General features: G+C 34.9%; 1 protein-coding gene across 3 annotated transcripts in view; it reads right to left on the reverse strand.

Annotated features, from left to right (window-relative positions):
* Window positions 1-18,140, reverse strand: part of AFF3 (AF4/FMR2 family member 3) — a 650,210-nt gene that overhangs the window by 203,385 nt on the left and 428,685 nt on the right. For all 3 annotated transcript variants that reach the window (XM_031963628.1, XM_031963629.1, XM_031963627.1), the window contains exon 7: window positions 15,579-15,630. In XM_031963628.1, coding sequence (XP_031819488.1) covers window positions 15,579-15,630 — 52 coding nt within the window. The remainder of the gene's footprint in view (window positions 1-15,578; window positions 15,631-18,140) is intronic.

Genomic DNA, 18,140 nt, shown 5'->3' on the forward strand with positions numbered 1-18,140 from the left:
AGTTCCCACAGTCCTCTCTCTGGTGTAGTTGGCTCTCTATCACAAGATCATTGGAACTGGCATCAGTCATTTCATTGTTGGAAAGAGTCACGTTCATCAGAATTGATTGTTGTATAATATCGACATTGCTGTGTACAATGTTCTGCTTATTTCACTCAGCATCAGTTCATGTAAGTCTCTTCAATCCTCTCTAAAATCATCCTGCTGGTTATTTCTTATAGAATAATAATATTCCATAATATTCATATACCATAACTTACTCAGTCATTCTCCAACTGATGGGCATCCATTCAGTTTCCAGTTTCTAGCCATTATGAAAAGGGCTGCCACAACATTTTTGCACATGTGGATCCCTTTCTTTCCTTTAAGATCTCTTTGGGGTATAAGCCCAATAGAAACGCTGCTGGGTCAAAGGGTATGCACAATTTGATAGCCGTTTGAGTATTTGCTCTCCAGAATGGTTGGATCCATTCACAGTTCCACCAACAATATATCAGTGTCCCAGTTTTCCCACATCCCCTCCAACATTTGTCCTTGTCTTTTCCTGTCATCTTAGCCAATCTGACAAGTGTGTAATAATGCCTCAGAGTTGTCTTAATTTGCATTTTTCTGATCAATAGTTCTTCATCTGAAAATTGTCTGTTCATATCCTTTGACTATTTGTCAATTGGAGAATGGCTTGTATTCTTATAAATTTGAGTCAATTCCAAGAAAATCTCAAAATGGGGATGCAAAAAATTTAAAATGTCTGAACAACACTAACAACAAAGCTGAACTTTGTCTACAACATTTTGCTGATTTTATCAGAGTTCTATTTCTACCAAAAGTACCCTCACATAAACAAGTTTCATTTGTGACTTAATCTGTCATCCTTATACTTAGGAGCCTTTTTAACTAACTCTTTCTAACTAATCCCAATCCATCTGCTTAATCATTCATGCAAAAAAACTTCAAGACCAGATTAGGTATATTGGAAAGAGTTCTAGATTTCTAGTCAGATGACTTAGATTCAGATCCTGTTTCTGTCTCTTACTATATGTTTGGCATTGGACAACTCATCTCTCCAAGTCTCAGTTTCCTTATCTAAATCTTTTCCAAGGCCATATCTATGGCCCTATGATACAGACCCTGTTCTGAGGGAGCTTAAAATAGAAGGGGAAAAGCTCATTACAACTACCACCTCCTGAATTATGGACACTAAAGTAAACACTAAATAACAAACAAAGGGGACAAGGAAGAAAGAGATATGTGAAAAGATATGTGAAAGCAAAGCATTATGAGAAATACAGGAAGGAAGGGATTACTTTTATGTTGCGGATAGGAAGTGATGTCAGTACAGAGTCCAGGGAAGAGGTTACAGGTAAACTTTCTAAAAAGGAAAGGACTTCAAAAAAAGAAATATTTGTGTTTGTACTAAGTTGGGGTAAGGAAAAGTTATTTAATGACTTATTTAATGAAATTTTAAAATAAGCATTATTTTAGGTACTCTCTGGATATGAATAAAGGCAAAGTAATGGGAGAATAAAAGAGAAAAAGTAGAAGATAAAGAATAATCAAGTTGTCAAAACATTGAGAACATGAAGGAGAATAGTGCAAAATGAGGCTAGAAAGGTAGTTTGGAATGAGGCTATGCAAAGGCTTGAATGACAAGATCTATAGTTTATACCTGAATATCTGTGCAAAGGGGAACTACTGAGAGTTTCTGAGCAAACAAAAAGATGATCATAGCAGGATATTTGGAAAATTCTTTAGGCAGCAGTGTAAAGGAAGGATTAAAGAAGGAAGAGGTCAGAGGCATTAATATTAGTTAGGAGATTATTAAAAAGTGCAAGGAGAAAGATAATGAGGGCTGGAATTAAGGTATCTGCAATGGAAGTAGAAAGATGGAAGATATTTATTGCCAGAGTAGAGCTGGTAAAATTTGCAGCCAAATGGATGGGGGAGGGTAAAGAAAACAGAAGAGTCAAAGATACCTCTGAGGTATTAAGCCAAGGTGATAGAAGGACAGCGATGACATCTATAGGACTAAAGCTGATTGGAGAAGGAAGGATTTATGGAGGAAGATAAAGAGTTCTGTTTGGGCATTTTGTATTTGGCACATCTAGATGGAAATATATGGCAGGCTATTGGAAATATAGAACTAATGCTCTGGGGAGAAGTCAGGGAATCATCTACACTTAGATGATAACTGAAGTTTTAAAAGTAGATGAGATCATCATGGGAGAAAGTATAGATGGAGCAGAGAAAAGAGGCAAATAAAAATCTTTGAGAACATTCATATTGAAAGGAAATGAAGAAGATAAGGAGTCAACAAAGGAAATATGAAGAGTGGTTGAAAATGGGGGTCAACCAGGAGGCTAGAGTATCATGGGAATAGAAAACAAGATTATTTGTAAAAGAAAAAAAAAATTGGACAGAAAGTTTTTACCTGGTGTTTTAAAAGGTAGCAGTAAAAATTGAAAATACATCCATTAATATTGGCCAATATGAAGAGGAAAAAAAGAAATAATCTTGGAGAACTCAAGAAAATGCAACTCAGTTTTCAGTTTTACACTTGAAATAAGGGTGTTGGATTGTTTGTTTTTGCCCTTAAATGCTTTGTGTTTTGCTTTTTCAATATTGCAAATAAAAATGTTACTTTTATTTTAAAAGATTTTTCAATGTAACAATTGGCTCTCCCAAGTTCAGGTTGTCTGTAACAGTTGCCTGTAAGGTAAATTGGAGATAATCAACATAGGGAAGACATTAGTAATTAGGGGAGTTGGGAAAATTTTTTTTCTGGTGGTGTGATTTTAAGCTGGTATTTGAAAGAAGCCAGAGAACCAGAAATGCTGAGAAGGAAGGTAAGTTTAGCACTAGGGAACATCCAGGGAAACTGCCTGGAGCCAAGAGGGTATACCTTGCTCAAGGAAAAGCAAGGAGGAACAAAGAGTAGGAGGAAAGGAGGATGGAGCTTTATGATATTATTTTGTTATCCTTTCTAAGCCTTCTCTTCTCCAAGATAAAAATCTCCAATTTATTCAAACAATCCTCATGTAATATGACTTTGAGTCCATTAAGCATCATGGTTCCTATTCTCTAAACATTTTCATATTATTTGGGTGCCCTTCTTAAAATGTATAACCTAGGACTGAACATAATAATAGAGATTTGGTCCAGTAATAGCAGAACTCATTACAACTACCACCTCTTGAATTATGGACACTAAAGTAAATACTAAATAACAAACAAATAATACCCCCCAAAAAAGATTTTTCAGAAACATCTTCTGAGTAATCTCCAGGTTTGAATGAGGCTGTGTGAAGCTGATATTTCTTTCTATAAAATAGGAACCAAATTTTTTATTCTATTGGTTCAAGTTAGGAACCAATTCCTTTTAATGAGAGCACACACAAAATATTTGTGATTTCATAAGCATTGGACTTGATGATGATAATGAGACTCTCTGTACTGATACAGACTAACAGATTATGACTCAGTGGACAAATCCCAGAAAGTTGCCTGGGGTACAGTAATTGGCATTAGTTCCCATAGCTAGTTGTCAGTGGTAGGATATGAATCCAGGTCTTCCTGATTTCAAATCCAGTGCTATGTTTCTTGTTTCTACAAATATTTACAGTGTAATAAATGTTTTTTAGTTTTTCATTTACTTTTTTCTCACTGGATCTGAAAAAATAAAGTATTAGTAGAAGAAACACTGGACCACTTTTGGGACCATGGGCAATTTATTTAACTTCTTTCATTTTCTCAGTAAAAAGGGGACCATAACAATATTTCCTGAGTCATTAGATTATGAAAAAATATTTTATATATGAAAAAGTAATACATAAATGTGATATTATTGGTCAATCTTTTTATTGTATGATAGACTTAAATGAACAACTCTTTTTGTATTGCCATCACACTGCTAACATTTAGTACCTACTCTCATAGCATCTAGCCTTGAACTGCGCAAGCCCTCTTCATCTCTCAATTGCACTATTGCAAAAGAACCTGAATTGGTCTCCTTAATTGCATTATCTCTTATTTCCAATAAATTTTTTCACACAGCTAAAAAAAGTCAGTATTTTTTTGTTTGGTTAAAAAAATCAGTATTTTGCAAACTCAGATCTGACTGTCTCACACCTCTGCTCAAGAACTCTTTTAATATAGTTGTTGAATCAGTCACAACTGATTCTCAAAAATCCTTAATGATTTCCTATTTCCTCTAGGATAAAATACAAATTCTTCAGGCTACAATTTAAAGCCCTTCACATTCTAGATCTCATTTACCTATCCAGTCTAATTTTATATTACTTTATGCAAAATATGTTCTAGTCAAACTGTCCTACTAGCTTGTCTTCATGTATGATATTTCATATCTTATCTATTTTAGTCTCTGAATAAGTCACTTCCTATGTCTAGAAAAGGGTTTCTTAAAATTTTTCCATTCATGACCCTTTTTTGCCCAAGAAACTTTTACACAACTCTGGGTATATAGGTATATAAAATATATACACAAAATCAAACATTTCCTGATAATAAGTCATAATTTGTGATCCCAACAATCAACTTATACAACCCCATATAGGGTTGCAACACAGTTTAAGAAATTTTGGTCTATGGGCAACTAAATGGTACAGTGGATAGGGTACCAGCCCTGATGTCAGAAGGACCTGAGTTCAAATCTGACCTCAGACATTTAATACTTCCTAGCTGTGTGATCCTAAGCAAGTCACTTATCTCCAATTACCTCAGCAGAAAAAAAAGTTTTGGTCTAGAACACACTCTTTTTTTCATCTCTATCACAAACTTAGGTTTCTTTAAATCACAGCTCAAATAATCCCTTCTACTTGAGATTTTTCTAGTTCCCCAATCTCCCAGTTTTGACCACAATAAAAACTGAGACAAATAAACATGAAATCTTTCTAGATAATTTAATACCTTGTTACTAAATGTGTATTATGATTGAACACATGTAAAATATATATATATATATATATATATATATATATATATATATATCCATCCTATACATGCATGTGAGTATATGTATACACACATATATTGCACTGGTACCAGCAATGTTAAGTCTGGGTTATAATATGGCTCTGGTTTTATAATCCAAAGATCAATTAGGAAATGTTAAAGCTATTCCCTCATGATAATACAAAACACTTGAATTAAGGCACTTTGAGTTAAAGGTATGTGTGTGTATGTATGTGAGATATGTTTGTCCATCACTTATTCTACCTTCTATGTCCCTATAGTACATACCTTTATGTATCTATGTTTAGGGATTATTTAGGAGGCAAAGACCAGGTTGAAATTCTCTTAGCTGAACTTTGGAAATAGTGGTTAAAATATTCTACATGCTTTTGTGGGAACTGAATGAGCTGATTTACTGAAATAAACTCTGACACCATCAGAAGGTTCACTTTCCAACTCAGGGTTGAGGTAAACAGGTGGAACAGGGCAGTGAAGCCAACATTTCACTTTTGCCAGCTCCTTGGTTTGTGGATAAATACCAGACTTCAGTCTCTGCTATTTTCAAGACCTCCATCACTCTACAAAACACTAACCTCATTCATTATCCAAAAATCATGCTTTTTTCCCCTTTCTTTTTATTTTTTTTCCCTTATAGGCTCTCTGAGACATAGTTCTTTTGAAAACATCATGGTGATATATCAAAAGCAGTTAGAGATAAGCTAGGCAGACATACATTTGGATAGAGGAAGAATTCTTCCTTAATTGTCTCTTCTATCCCATTCTGTATCTTTGGATTGCAGTACAAGCAGTTTTGGGAGACACCTTGTTCCCCAACTATGGAAAGCATCAGCTGTGTAAAGTGGGAGAGGAAAGGGAGTCAGTGACTCAGAGGAAAGAATTTGGCTGACAAACACCCACCATCCATCCTCTGAGGGCTTGAAACCTAACTATATTTAGTAGAACAGAAAGTCTAAGTCCACATGATGCCAAGGTTTAGTATTTGTGAATGAAAATGTGAAAAATGTGTGCTTAACATATTCTATCCTGTTGTGCTCTTTATATAGTTTTATCACAACAGTTTGAAGAGAATGTTATAAAAATATATAGAGAAAGTGTAGCAGGTCCTTAAGTTAAAAAAAAATGAACCTATTGCAATCTCTGGCAAGGAATGATTAAGAACAACAAAAAATTGGGTTTTGGTTGGTTATTTTTTGTTGCTGTTGCTATGTTGGAGAATCAAAGAAGGAAGGAGGCTACTGTTTGAGGTAGATGAGATGATAAAAATAAGGACACTGAACTAACTTAACTCTTATTTTTATGCTGTTTTCTTCTCAAAGAGGAATGATCTTTGAATTGGGAAGGAGAATAAAATAGTAGCAAGAAAAGGAAGGAGATGATCAGGAAACATCTGTCCACCATCTATGAATTAAAATCATCAGATTCACATTAGCTACATTCAAGAGTATGGAAAGAGCTGATAGATGTGATGGCTGAGATGTTGTCAGTGATCTTGTTAGTCAGTCAATCCATTAGTTAACAACATTTATTAAAGTATCACATGCCAGGAACTTTGCAAAGTGTTAGAGATGCAAAGAAAGGCAAAAACCTAGCCTTGTTCTCAAGAAGCTCATTTTATTGGGAAGACAACATGCAAACAGTATTGTAAGACAAAGAATAAATTGTATTTAATCAAAAAGGGAAGACAGCAACATTATAAAGCATATAGAAAGGGCTTTTGTAGAAGTTGGGATTTTAGGTTGGAACTTGAAGAAAGCCAGGAAAGTCAAGAGATGGAGAGAAAGAGAAAGGGAATTATAGGCATGAGAAACAGCCAATAAAATGTAGGGAAGCATATGTGCAAAAATGTTTGTGGCAGCCTTTTTTTAATGGCAAGAAACTGGAAAATGAGTGGGTGCCCATCAGTTGGAGAATAGCTGAACAAGTTATGTCATATGAATGTTATGGAATTGTTATGGAATTATGGAATTGTTCTGTAAGAAATGATCAGCAGGATGATTTCAGAGAGGCCTGGAGAGACTTCCATAAAATGATGCTAAGTTAAATAAGCAGAACCAGGAGATCATTATACATGGCAACAGCAAGATTACACAATGATCAATTCTGATGGACATGGCTCTTCTCAACAATGAGATGATTCAGGCCAGTTTTAATGTTCTTGTGATAATAAGAGCTACTTGCACCCAGTATAGTATTTTCACTCTTTTTTTTTGTTTGCTTGCATTTTGTTTTCTTTCTTATTTTTCCTTTTGATCTGATTTTGCAGCATGATAATTGTGGAAATATGTATAGAAGAACTGTACATGTTTAACATATACTGGATTGCTTGCCATCTAGGGAAGAGAGTGGGGAGAAGGGAAGGAGAAAATTCGGAACACAAGATATTGCAAGGGTGAATACCGAAAAGTATCCATGCATGTATTTTCAAAATAAAAAGCTTTAATTTAAAAAAATGCAGGGAAAGATGGATGTGGTATGTGAGGAAGAGTAGTGAGGCTGGTGTAACTGGATTACAGACTATGTGGTAGAGAGTATATAAAGGGTAGGAACTCTGAAAAGGTATACTTAAGGCTCAGTATGATTGATTTAATCCTACAAAGTGTTAACTCAGTGGACTTGATAATACAATGGCTATCTAGTTTAGCATGGTGATTAATAGTTCTCTAAGTCAGTATGATTGATTTAATCCTAAAACAAGGTGTTAACTCAGTGGAATTAAGATAATGATTCTCCAGTTTACATGTACTTGGTATAGCTTTATAAGATGACATCTATAAGACTGACACCTATGATGATGTATTTGTAATAGAGTATTTAAACTGAGGACAAAGTCAGCCACAGAGATTCCATCTTTGACCAGCCTCTGATGACTCTCTTGCCTCCTGTATTCCTTCCTACACTGAAACCAAGACCCATTCCCAAGACCTCCAGAAAGCTAACCAGAATATTACACTTGAGTTCCTGCCCTTTTATTCCTTCTCCATTCTAATTTCTGGGTCACGAAGACTTTTCCACTGAACTCAGGATCTTGTCAGTCTGGACTGCTGAGTGTAAATCCTTATGTCACATGTTGGGTGCCAAGATGGAATGTTCTGGTTAGCTTTCTGGAGGCCTTGGGACCAGCCTTGGTCCCAGCAGAATAACCACCACAAGAATAGTCAAGGATAAAGTCCAAAGTTTTTATTATCTCCTTCTCAGTCTTGTCTCCTTCACCTGGGGCTGGGTTAGCTTTTTGGAGCCCCTCCAGAATGGATCTTGGTTTCAGCACAGAAATGCAAGAGACAGGAAAGCCACCAGGATGGTCCAAGATGTAATCTCCCTGGCTGACTTTTAGAGTTCCTGCCCTTTATAAGAGTAAGGTATAATATGACTGAGAAAATGGGGATTTGATTATGGAGGTGCTATGGTGTCACTGGAGTTTATTAAATGGGATTTGGGAAAGGGTGATATAGAGAGATTTGTGCTTTAGAGAATGGGAGAGGTGCTGAAGATTAGAGAGTAAAACTTACTTTTCCAGTTAAAAAAAGGGAAGAGGGTACAGTCTTCAAACTGTAGACTACAAACTTCTACTCCCAAAAGTCTAGAACACATTGTTATGGGGATAATTTGTATGGGCATTTAGAAAGGGAAGCAGGAATCATTAAACTCCAAGAGTGATGTTATCATGAAAATACTTTTAAAAATATTATCTGTATATTTTAACAAAGCATTTGACAAAGTGTCTCCTGCTAAATTTGTAAGTAGAATATAAGAATAAGGGATCGAAGATAGAATAATAGATGGATACAGAGTTGCATGAATAACCATATCCCAAATATATCCACATTAATAGCTACTTGGAGAAGAATGCCCCTGCAGAGTTAATTTCGGTTTTATGTTATTGTACATCTTTATCAATTATTTGGATGAAGCTATAAATGACATGAAGCTTGTAAGGCTAGTTAATACATTGGAAGACAGGATCTATAAAGATACTGAAAAGCTAGAACAATGAGCTGAAACAAATGTAAGATTTAATAAGCAGAAATGTTAAATTCAACATGGGTTCAAAGAATCAATTTCATAGTTACAAGATGGCTTAAGTATGACTAGATAACAATTCCAATGAAAAATATCTGGGAGTTTTAGTGAACTGCATGGTAAAAATTGGATAGCCGTTTGATAAAGCAATTTAAAAAGCCAATATTGTCCTAGAACGTATTAAAAGAGAAAGTATAAAGAGTAATAGTTATATTATATTTGGCTATTGTTAGGTCCATCTAAAGTATAGTGTTTGTTTCTGGGCACCACATTTTATCTAAAAGCTAAAGCTTTAAGACTTGCAAAAAATTTTCAAAGATTATCTCATTTGATCCTCATAATGATCTCTGAGGTAGCTGCAATTATTATACTCATTTTATAGATGAGGAAAGTGAGGCAGAGACAATTTTAGGAGAAAATATATTTCTTTGTATGTGATTTGCATATGATAGGCATTTAAATAATGCTTTGAAATGCAGTGAGATCTCCCTCCCTCCCTCCCTCCCATGGAAGATATTCAAATAAAGACTTATTGTTAGGGCTACTATAGAAGAGATTTGGATCAGTTATTATCTAGAACAACTGATCTTTGAGATTCTTTCAACATTTATTTAAATCCCTATCATATGCAAAGCACATATAAAGAAATATATATTTAAAAGGAAGTCTGTATAAATAACAATTGTTCTTAATAGAAGGAAAACATTTTTAATAGCTGTGTCTAGAAATGGAGTTGGTTTCCTTATGAAATTAGAAGTATTTCTTGTCAATGGACATATTCAAGCAAACAATCACTTATTTAAGCAAACAGGAATGTTATAGAAGGGATTCCAACTCTGGTGGGTGTTAGAATAAAGATTAGATTGAATTATATTTTGAAAAGGAAGATTAGAAGATTCCTTAGTTTTCTTTCAGCTATCAGATCATATGATACTAAAGGCAAGTAATTTGTAAAGTAGATTTTTTTTTTAAAGAAGACCCAGTTGAAACAGATACTTTTACTCTCTGACCTTAACCTCCCTACCATCAATAGGTTCTGCAGAGACTCCTTTTTCCTTAACCATTCCATCAATGCCTTCTTTATTTGTCTCCTTTTCATCTGGATATTGATCTCTGCATTCCTCCTCTTTACTTCCAGGGAAGAATTCAGAACCTCTATTCCACTATAATTTTGGGGACCATTCTTTACTTCCCAAAAATACTAGGCTGGGCCTGGAGTAAACAGATATTCTTACCACTCAGGCATGTGGAATTACCAACTGCAATTTTTCTGGTAAGATGTCTACTGGAAATCCATGCTATGCTGCCTTCCTTGCCACTATGCCTTCAAGATCACTATTTGCCTTGTTACTACAATATCAAGGCCTTAGAAATTGCCCTCTGACTTGCCAGTATATCCTAAGGATCTTTGATCCTTGATATCCACCCTGCTGTGGAATCCTAAGGAATACAGGTCTTATCTCCACTTTCAGGCTGAATTCTTGTACAGGAATTGTTTCCTCAGGTTAAAATGTGAATTTCTTAAGAGCAGAGACTGTTTTAATTTTCTATTCATATTCCCAGTGCTCAGCATAGTGCTGGGCACACTGTAATCATTTAACAAATGCTTTTCCATTCATTCATTCATTCAAGGAATATATATTAGCACATGGTCACAACACCAGCCTATGTCTGTTCTGTTGAGAGCCAGCCTAATTCAAGGAGGAGGAGGAGGAGTTCATAACTAATAGTCTTGCCACTAGGCAATGAATTCTTTGACTATGGCTACACATGAAACAAAGAAACATACAAAATGATTTCAGTTCTGTATAGCCCATTTTAACTTCTGCAAAAACAGTAACAAAGTGGTAGAAAAAAAGGCATTAGGAGTCACACAGTTTTTTAAATCATCTTTAAAATGAACAAAAATATAGTTGTTCTAATGTGACATACTTATTCAATGACCAACAAGTTGACATATCACTGAAGGAATTTAATCATATCAATCTTAACATTTTCAGTATAACTGGGATCAATTCAATGAGCATCTGAAATTAATTGTTTAACTGAGACCAAAAGATAAAGGTAGTTGTAATTAAAAAGAAAGATGTTTCAGAGTTTCTCCCTGGAGAACCAAATAAATGAGTTGACAGCATTGGTTTTCATGTGTAAAACTTTGCTTTAGGAAACAACACTTGGTCATCTCATTTTGCAAAGCCCATGTTAAGTATTTGCAAAAAGACTTCCATGAAGCATCCTATGGGACAACATCTGTTGTAGAAAATGAGAAGGTAAATATAAATAACTACAATATGATCCTCTAAATTAAATCAATATATCCTTTAATACTCATGAGACTCTGTGCAAAAGAAGGCAAAAAGTACATTGAAAACATGTATCTGAAATAAAAAATGAGAAATTCCAAAGGCTTACAGACCAAACAGAAGCTCAATATCCACTTAATATGTAGACTTTCTTCAGAAAGAAAGTAAGGGAATATTGGACAAGGAAAACATCAAATCATCTCATAAAAATAAAATCGATCATTTTCTAAGAATTACTGAGGAAATACTTAGATGTTATGTGCTAGGTGTTGAAGATATTAAGAAAAAGCAAAACCACTTCCTGTTCTTAAGGAGTTTTCATTCTAATGAGAGAAACATCACATATGTACATAAAATGGTATATAACATAAACATACATACAGAAAAAGAGAAAAAGAGAGAGAGAAAAAGGAGGGAGGGAAGAAATAAGAGACAGACAGAGAGAAAAAGAGAGAGAGAGAGAGGGAGGGAGAGAGAGAGAGAGAGAGAGAGAGAGAGAGAGAGACTGTTTCAAATAGAAATGTCTTATATGAAGGACAAGTTTGGCTGAACCAATGAGTGAACAATGAGAAGATAATTTGTTACAAGACTAGATAGATTCATTATTAAGAGTTTTTATTGTCAAACAAAAGAATTTATATTTGATCCTAGAAGTAAGAGGGAAGCATTCGACTTATTAAGCAAAGGGATGATATGGTTTGACCTACATTTTAAGAAAATAATTTTGGCACACAGTTGGAGGATGGATTGGAGTTGGAAGAAACTTGAGATGAGAAGTTCATTAAGAAGGCTCTTAAAAAAATGATAAAGGCCTGAAGTAGGGTAGTGCCTTTGTGACTGAAGAGGAGGAAACGTGTAAGAAATATCATGGAGAAAGAAATGATACAATTAGCAATTCTCTGGATGTGTGTGTGACATTGAGTAAGAATCAGGAATCAAGGAAAGTCACAGGAAAGTTTGAAAGTGATGAATTTTGACATAAAGATAATGATTGCTATTTTAGCCATGTTAAATTTGAGATGTCAATGGTAATGTGAGACTACACTGATGTGGGAAAGAAACTAGAGCCATAATTAGATGGATATAGACAGATAGGTAGATGGAAAGAGAGATTAAGGGAAAGAGAAGACACAGAGGTAGAGACATATACACTGAGAGACAACTGGGAATTGTCAGTATAGAGAAACTAAAGGAACATATATATCCAAAAAATTTGAGTTCAAATCCCATCTCAGACACTTAATAGTTAGATGACCTAAGACAAGTTACTTAAATCTCTCTGGACCTTAATTTTCTTATGTGTGAAGTGAAGAAATTGGATCTGATGTCCTCTAAGTTGATTCTGGTTCTAAATCTATGATCCAGTGATCCATGGGAGGTAATGAAATCATAGAGTAGTATTCAGAGAGAAAGGAAAATAATGTCTAGGATGGAGTCTTGGCAAACATCTGGAGTTAGTAGGCGGGCAAGATATTGATGAGGACATTGAAGAAGTAGTGAGAAAGATAGGAGGAAAATCAAGACATAGCAGAATCGTGAAAACCCAGAAAGAAGAAAGTTATCTAGAAGAAGAAGGTGGTCAACAGTATTAATTACTATAGGGAGATCAATAAGAATGATTAAGAAAAGCCCATCAGATTTGGCAATTAAATGAAATTGGAAACTTTGGAAAGAACAGTTTTAGTTCAATGTTGAGGCTAGAAGGCAGGTTACAAAGAGTTTTAAAACGAGGAGAGGACAGAAAGTGAATGTAAATAAATTTTTTCTTCATTTTGCTAGGAAAGGGAAGAGAAATATAAAATGATATTTAGTTGGTATGGTAGGATCTTTTTTTAAAAGAATAAAGGAAACTTGGACATGTTTGTAGACAGCAGAGAAGGAACCAGTAGACAAAAAGAAAATTAAGAGTTAACTACTAAGTAAACATTGTAGAAAAGACAACTTGCTAGAAAAGATGGGAGAGGGTAGAATCAAGGCTCCATGTAGAGAGGATGGTGTTGGAAAGCAAAAGGACCACCTGTTCATTAAAGATAAGAGTGATATCAGATGAAGAGGAGAGAGAAGAAAGAAGGCTAGGTGAATTTTTACAAAATATGAGGTACTAAAATGAGAAGGTAGGGGAAATCTCTGGCATGGAAGGCTCAAGGACAGAAAACAAACTCCTTTATTAACCATGGTTTTTTAAAAACCTTAATTTGTACTCTGAGTCCATTACACCTCTATTAGGTAGCATGTTTCATCATGAGTCCTCTGAAAACCTGACTGGTCATTGTGATAATTGATTATTTCTCCATATATTACATATATACAATTTCTCCATATATTTTAAAAGATTTTAGTGTCCCTCTAATTTAGTATTATTTTCTGTAAACGTAATATAGTAGTCTTGGGACTCCAGTGAAATATCATAGTTTTCATACTGCCTAATACTTATGGGAAGTGAAGTGAGAGGCCATGGGTAGAATTAGCATCACAATAGACAATCATTCTGCCAAATTCTGTCTTTCACAAAATAATGGAAGCCTTCCAAATGCCAAGAGAAGGCCTGTTTTCTACAATTCTGCTGGTATGATGACAGTCTATTTTACTCTGTCTGCCAGACGCTGATGCTTTCCTCTGTTCAGATGTCCTTTGCCTCAACCAGGTAGTCCCAATTCATTGGTTACTATAGGCTGCTCACTTAGGGCTTAGTTTTTGGCTCCAGAAGAATCATTTTATAAAAATATGAAGCCTGAGGCAGTGATCAAGGTCTTTTCTTGGTGCTTTGTTTTTGTTTTTATATGTTACTTTTTTTTATATGTTACTTTGATCTCCCTGACTGATCATTTGAATTTTTGCACATTTCCAGATCTGTGACCATCCACTTGAACAATGGACCTCCCACTTTTACTCTGCCCTTAGATATATGTAGCATACTAGTTCCAGTCTGTCTCCTAAGTTAACCCTATTTCTATTTACCTACTTGGTTCTTTCTCCTGAGACCCACCAGATTCCTCAACCCTTACATTTACTTTGAAGGCCTCCAGTTATTGCTTTGCACTCCTAATTTGCTGTTATCCTCTAAGTAGTGTGGCACATCACATCATTTTAGAAAGTCTTATTCTACAATTCCTACAATTCAGTAACTAAGCACAATAGGATAAAACAAATGACTGAGGGGTGGTTTTGTTTAAATAATTGAAGAGAGAGGAGCCAAGTTTCAAGTTAATCGCCACAACTTTCTTAAACTTCATCACAGGGTTTTAACATAAATTCTGAGGTAAGGATATTGAATTATGGAAAACAATTTTTTAGGGGGGGAAATGGACATTTTAGAAATTTACAAGGAAGGATTCCTTTAGTCTTACCCAAATCACTATTAGTAAAACCTACCCTATGCTAGATGTGATTTTCAGAATGGTTTTTAAATGCAAAATCCTAGGGCTTTTCCCCCAATGGATTTCATAAAGATCAGTGTTATTGTTACTTTTCTTGCCCCCAAGGCTAGAGATTCATAATTTGCAAAGAGGCATGTTTTAAAAATGATTGTTTTTCATAATTGGTATGGGCTAGAAATTGAATTACAAATAATTTACACTCCATCATAAGTTGTATTTAAGGCTCACATATTACTGAGCAATAGCTGAATTTTTTAAAAAGTTCCATCTTTTTCAATTCTCCAAAATCCCTCCAGATGGCATTAAAAGGCTTCTCCTTTTAGCTTTTGTTACAATGGCATTTTAAAAAAATGGCCATTATTTGAACCATTTTAGACCAAAGCACACAATTAACTGCTCAGAGACATCCTAGGATCAGAAATCAGGACAGCATTATTATTTAGTTTTAAAATATGTATTTGTATAAGTAATGAAGATATATGAATGTATGCACTATATGTATGCAAAAACAATCTAATAAATTAAACTGTTTTTCATGAAAACACACAGACACACACATCCCTCTCTTCTTCTCTCCCCCTTTCCTTTCCTCTGTCCTCTCTTTCTCTCTCTTACACAAATACACACACCCACTACAAGTCTACCCTCAAAAATCCCATTATATTTGCATGGTTCAGTAGAGGACCATTCCTCTATCTCAAGATCACTCATGCTAATGATACTAATGAACTGAATATGCATCTGCACTTAAAAAACATTTTAAAGAGGGACATTATCACAAGAGAGAACCACAAGCTTCCTTCTGTTTAAAAAAAAAAAGTACTCAACTATTCTGTATCACAAAGCAGATTAAAGAACAGTTATCTTGGATTAAAACATGAAATCAACTTACGAAGTATTTGATGTACCATTGTCCGGACTCTTTGGCTCAGCATCATTTTTCTCTTAAGAAAAGAAGCAGAGGAAAAAACACAAAGAATACATGAATATAAGTCTTCAAGATTTGAGAGAGATAAAATACATTCTCATGCTCATATTAACAATATTGCAAAATGTGCAGCAGGAGGCTTTTTAAACATCTTTTACAATCTGAGAGCCGGATTTGCAAAATTATTTCTTCTATGCTATCCAATTGCCCAAGTAATGATTTATAAGTAGGTACTAAAGTGCTATTTACAAACAACTAGGAGGCTCAATGCAGGAGACAGTGCCAAAGTATGCTTATCTTACAGAGAGACTCTTCTACTTCATTTTATTGTAAATTAAAGAACTAAAATCTATTAGTATTCAACCACCAAGGCACCTTTTGCTTTGATCCCATTTGTAAGCATAACCTAAATTTCGTCAGGTTGGATCAATACATAGTCCTGAGAAATAAGGAAACATTGAGGTCTTGCCATATCATTCTTCCTCCATGTAGCAATTTTTCATCTAGAGCCCTGTCAAACTGTTTTTGGGCGTCTTATGTAAATGGAGAATGAGATAGAAATCAGAAATCCTTCCTGCCTATCTGAGAGGCTCATTAAAGAAATGTTTCTGTGGTCTTTCGTCATTAAAGATTTGACTTGGTTTGGTTTATGGAAGTAGAAGGTTTAACCATGGGGCCTATATCCATTTCACTTTGGAATACTCTTGTAATAGGCATAGTATAATTTTTAGCTATTTAATAGCAAATGCTTGCCAAATATTCCTGAAAACTGTTACATGGTTTCTCCCTAAGAGCTAGATCACTTAAGATAATTGTGATCACATACCTCTTTGGTTCTGTCTCCTGGGGACATTTGTTCAAGGTTGCCAATTGCTTTGAGATATAAGATGAAAAATCTCTGTATGTCTCTTTGTCATAAATGATTAAACAGGGCTTTTGGTTTAGGTTTTTCTCTACATTTACAGGTCAAATAAAGATACCTAATATAACAATTTAAGAAAAGTCACATAACAATTCCAAGGAATTAAAAGAATTTCCCAAGTTCTACCATAATTTGCACCAAACACATAATGAAGTTTACAAATATATCAAGACTTTTATAAATTGGATACCAACATCAAGCAGAATCGTCAATTAAATGGAGATTTTTTTTTCAGTACCCAACTTTTGTAAGAAAGAGGCAAATTAAATAAGCTATTATCAGATTTTAGTAAAACCAAACCAAATTAACCCAAACCAAAATATTCAACCAAAATTTCAGGTTGTGCGCTGAGCTCAGCATACATTCAGCTTGATCTGTCACCTTCTGCAGTTGCATCTACAGAAACATACAGTGAAAACTGATCTTAATAGTGATGACTGAGAAGCAATAAAATTAACTAATATAACTAACTAAAAAGAGCTGAAGCAAAAAGGGTTTCTGATTAATTGCAGATAAATCAGAATTCTCAATTAAACAAAATGCCTTCTATTCCATGAGTATTTTGGTCAGCTTAAAATCATTTTTTTTGCATTATTATTCAAATTTTATGAATGGGAAACTATGGCACACAAATAACACTAGTTAATTTTTGGTTAAAGTTTTATAATGAAGTAGCAGAGAAGCTGACTAAACCTTTATTTTTCTGATATCAATCACTTGTGAATGTTACAAGTGTTAGGAGTTCCTGTGTGTGTGTGTGTGTGTGTGTGTGTGTGTGTGTGTGTGTGAAGAGAAACTCCTTATTTCCTGTAGTCTTGGGGGTTAAGGTGTAGGGTACAATATGGAGAAAGAAGTCTATACTAAAGAGGAGGTGTGGTATGTGATCAAGGGAGGCCTTTCTGCTGACTGCATTCAACTTTGGACTTACAAACCAGAAAAATCATAGGAAAATTGTGTGGCAGAGAGGGAATATAATGGTCACAAATATCTTGAAAATCTATCCTTTAAGGTTTAAGATTTACTTGTAGGTCTTATTCTATTGTTTGTTTGGGGGGGAAAGGGAAAAAGTCCTGTTCTGTACCATTCCAAATATATTGTCATTTACTTGCCTTTATCAGCTCCTTTTCAAGAATGGAAGCGACCTCAGGGGGGATTGATTAGGTAAGCAGTTTTCATTGAAGGTGTGTGGTGCTGGCAGTGTCCTAAGCAATGCAGTGATAGAAGTATAACTACACAAAGGGACCAGAGCTGGATACATAATGCTGGTTTTCCTTCCTGGGAGAAAGGATTCTCAGCATTTTCTCTATTTCGCTCTCCCTGCCTGCTGCAGCCATATTGTTTCCCTGAACACAATAATCCCCCTTATTTTTCTTTACTCTTTGTCACTCTTCATCCATAGCATTATAAAGGCCAATTTAAAGACCAACACTAAGGATGTTAATTGTTTTCCATCACTTAAACATGCTAGTTGTCTACAACCTTGTCACAGGCATAAATTCAGTAAATACACATCCTCCCTTTTCTAGGTCCTTGATTTAAGTGAGTTGTCTTCTTCAGTGGGCTAACACATTTTTTACACTATGTGAACATTAGTAGTCTCAGGC

This window comes from Sarcophilus harrisii, chromosome 3 (genome assembly GCF_902635505.1).
Source record: "Sarcophilus harrisii chromosome 3, mSarHar1.11, whole genome shotgun sequence".
Taxonomy (NCBI): Eukaryota; Metazoa; Chordata; class Mammalia; order Dasyuromorphia; family Dasyuridae; genus Sarcophilus; species Sarcophilus harrisii.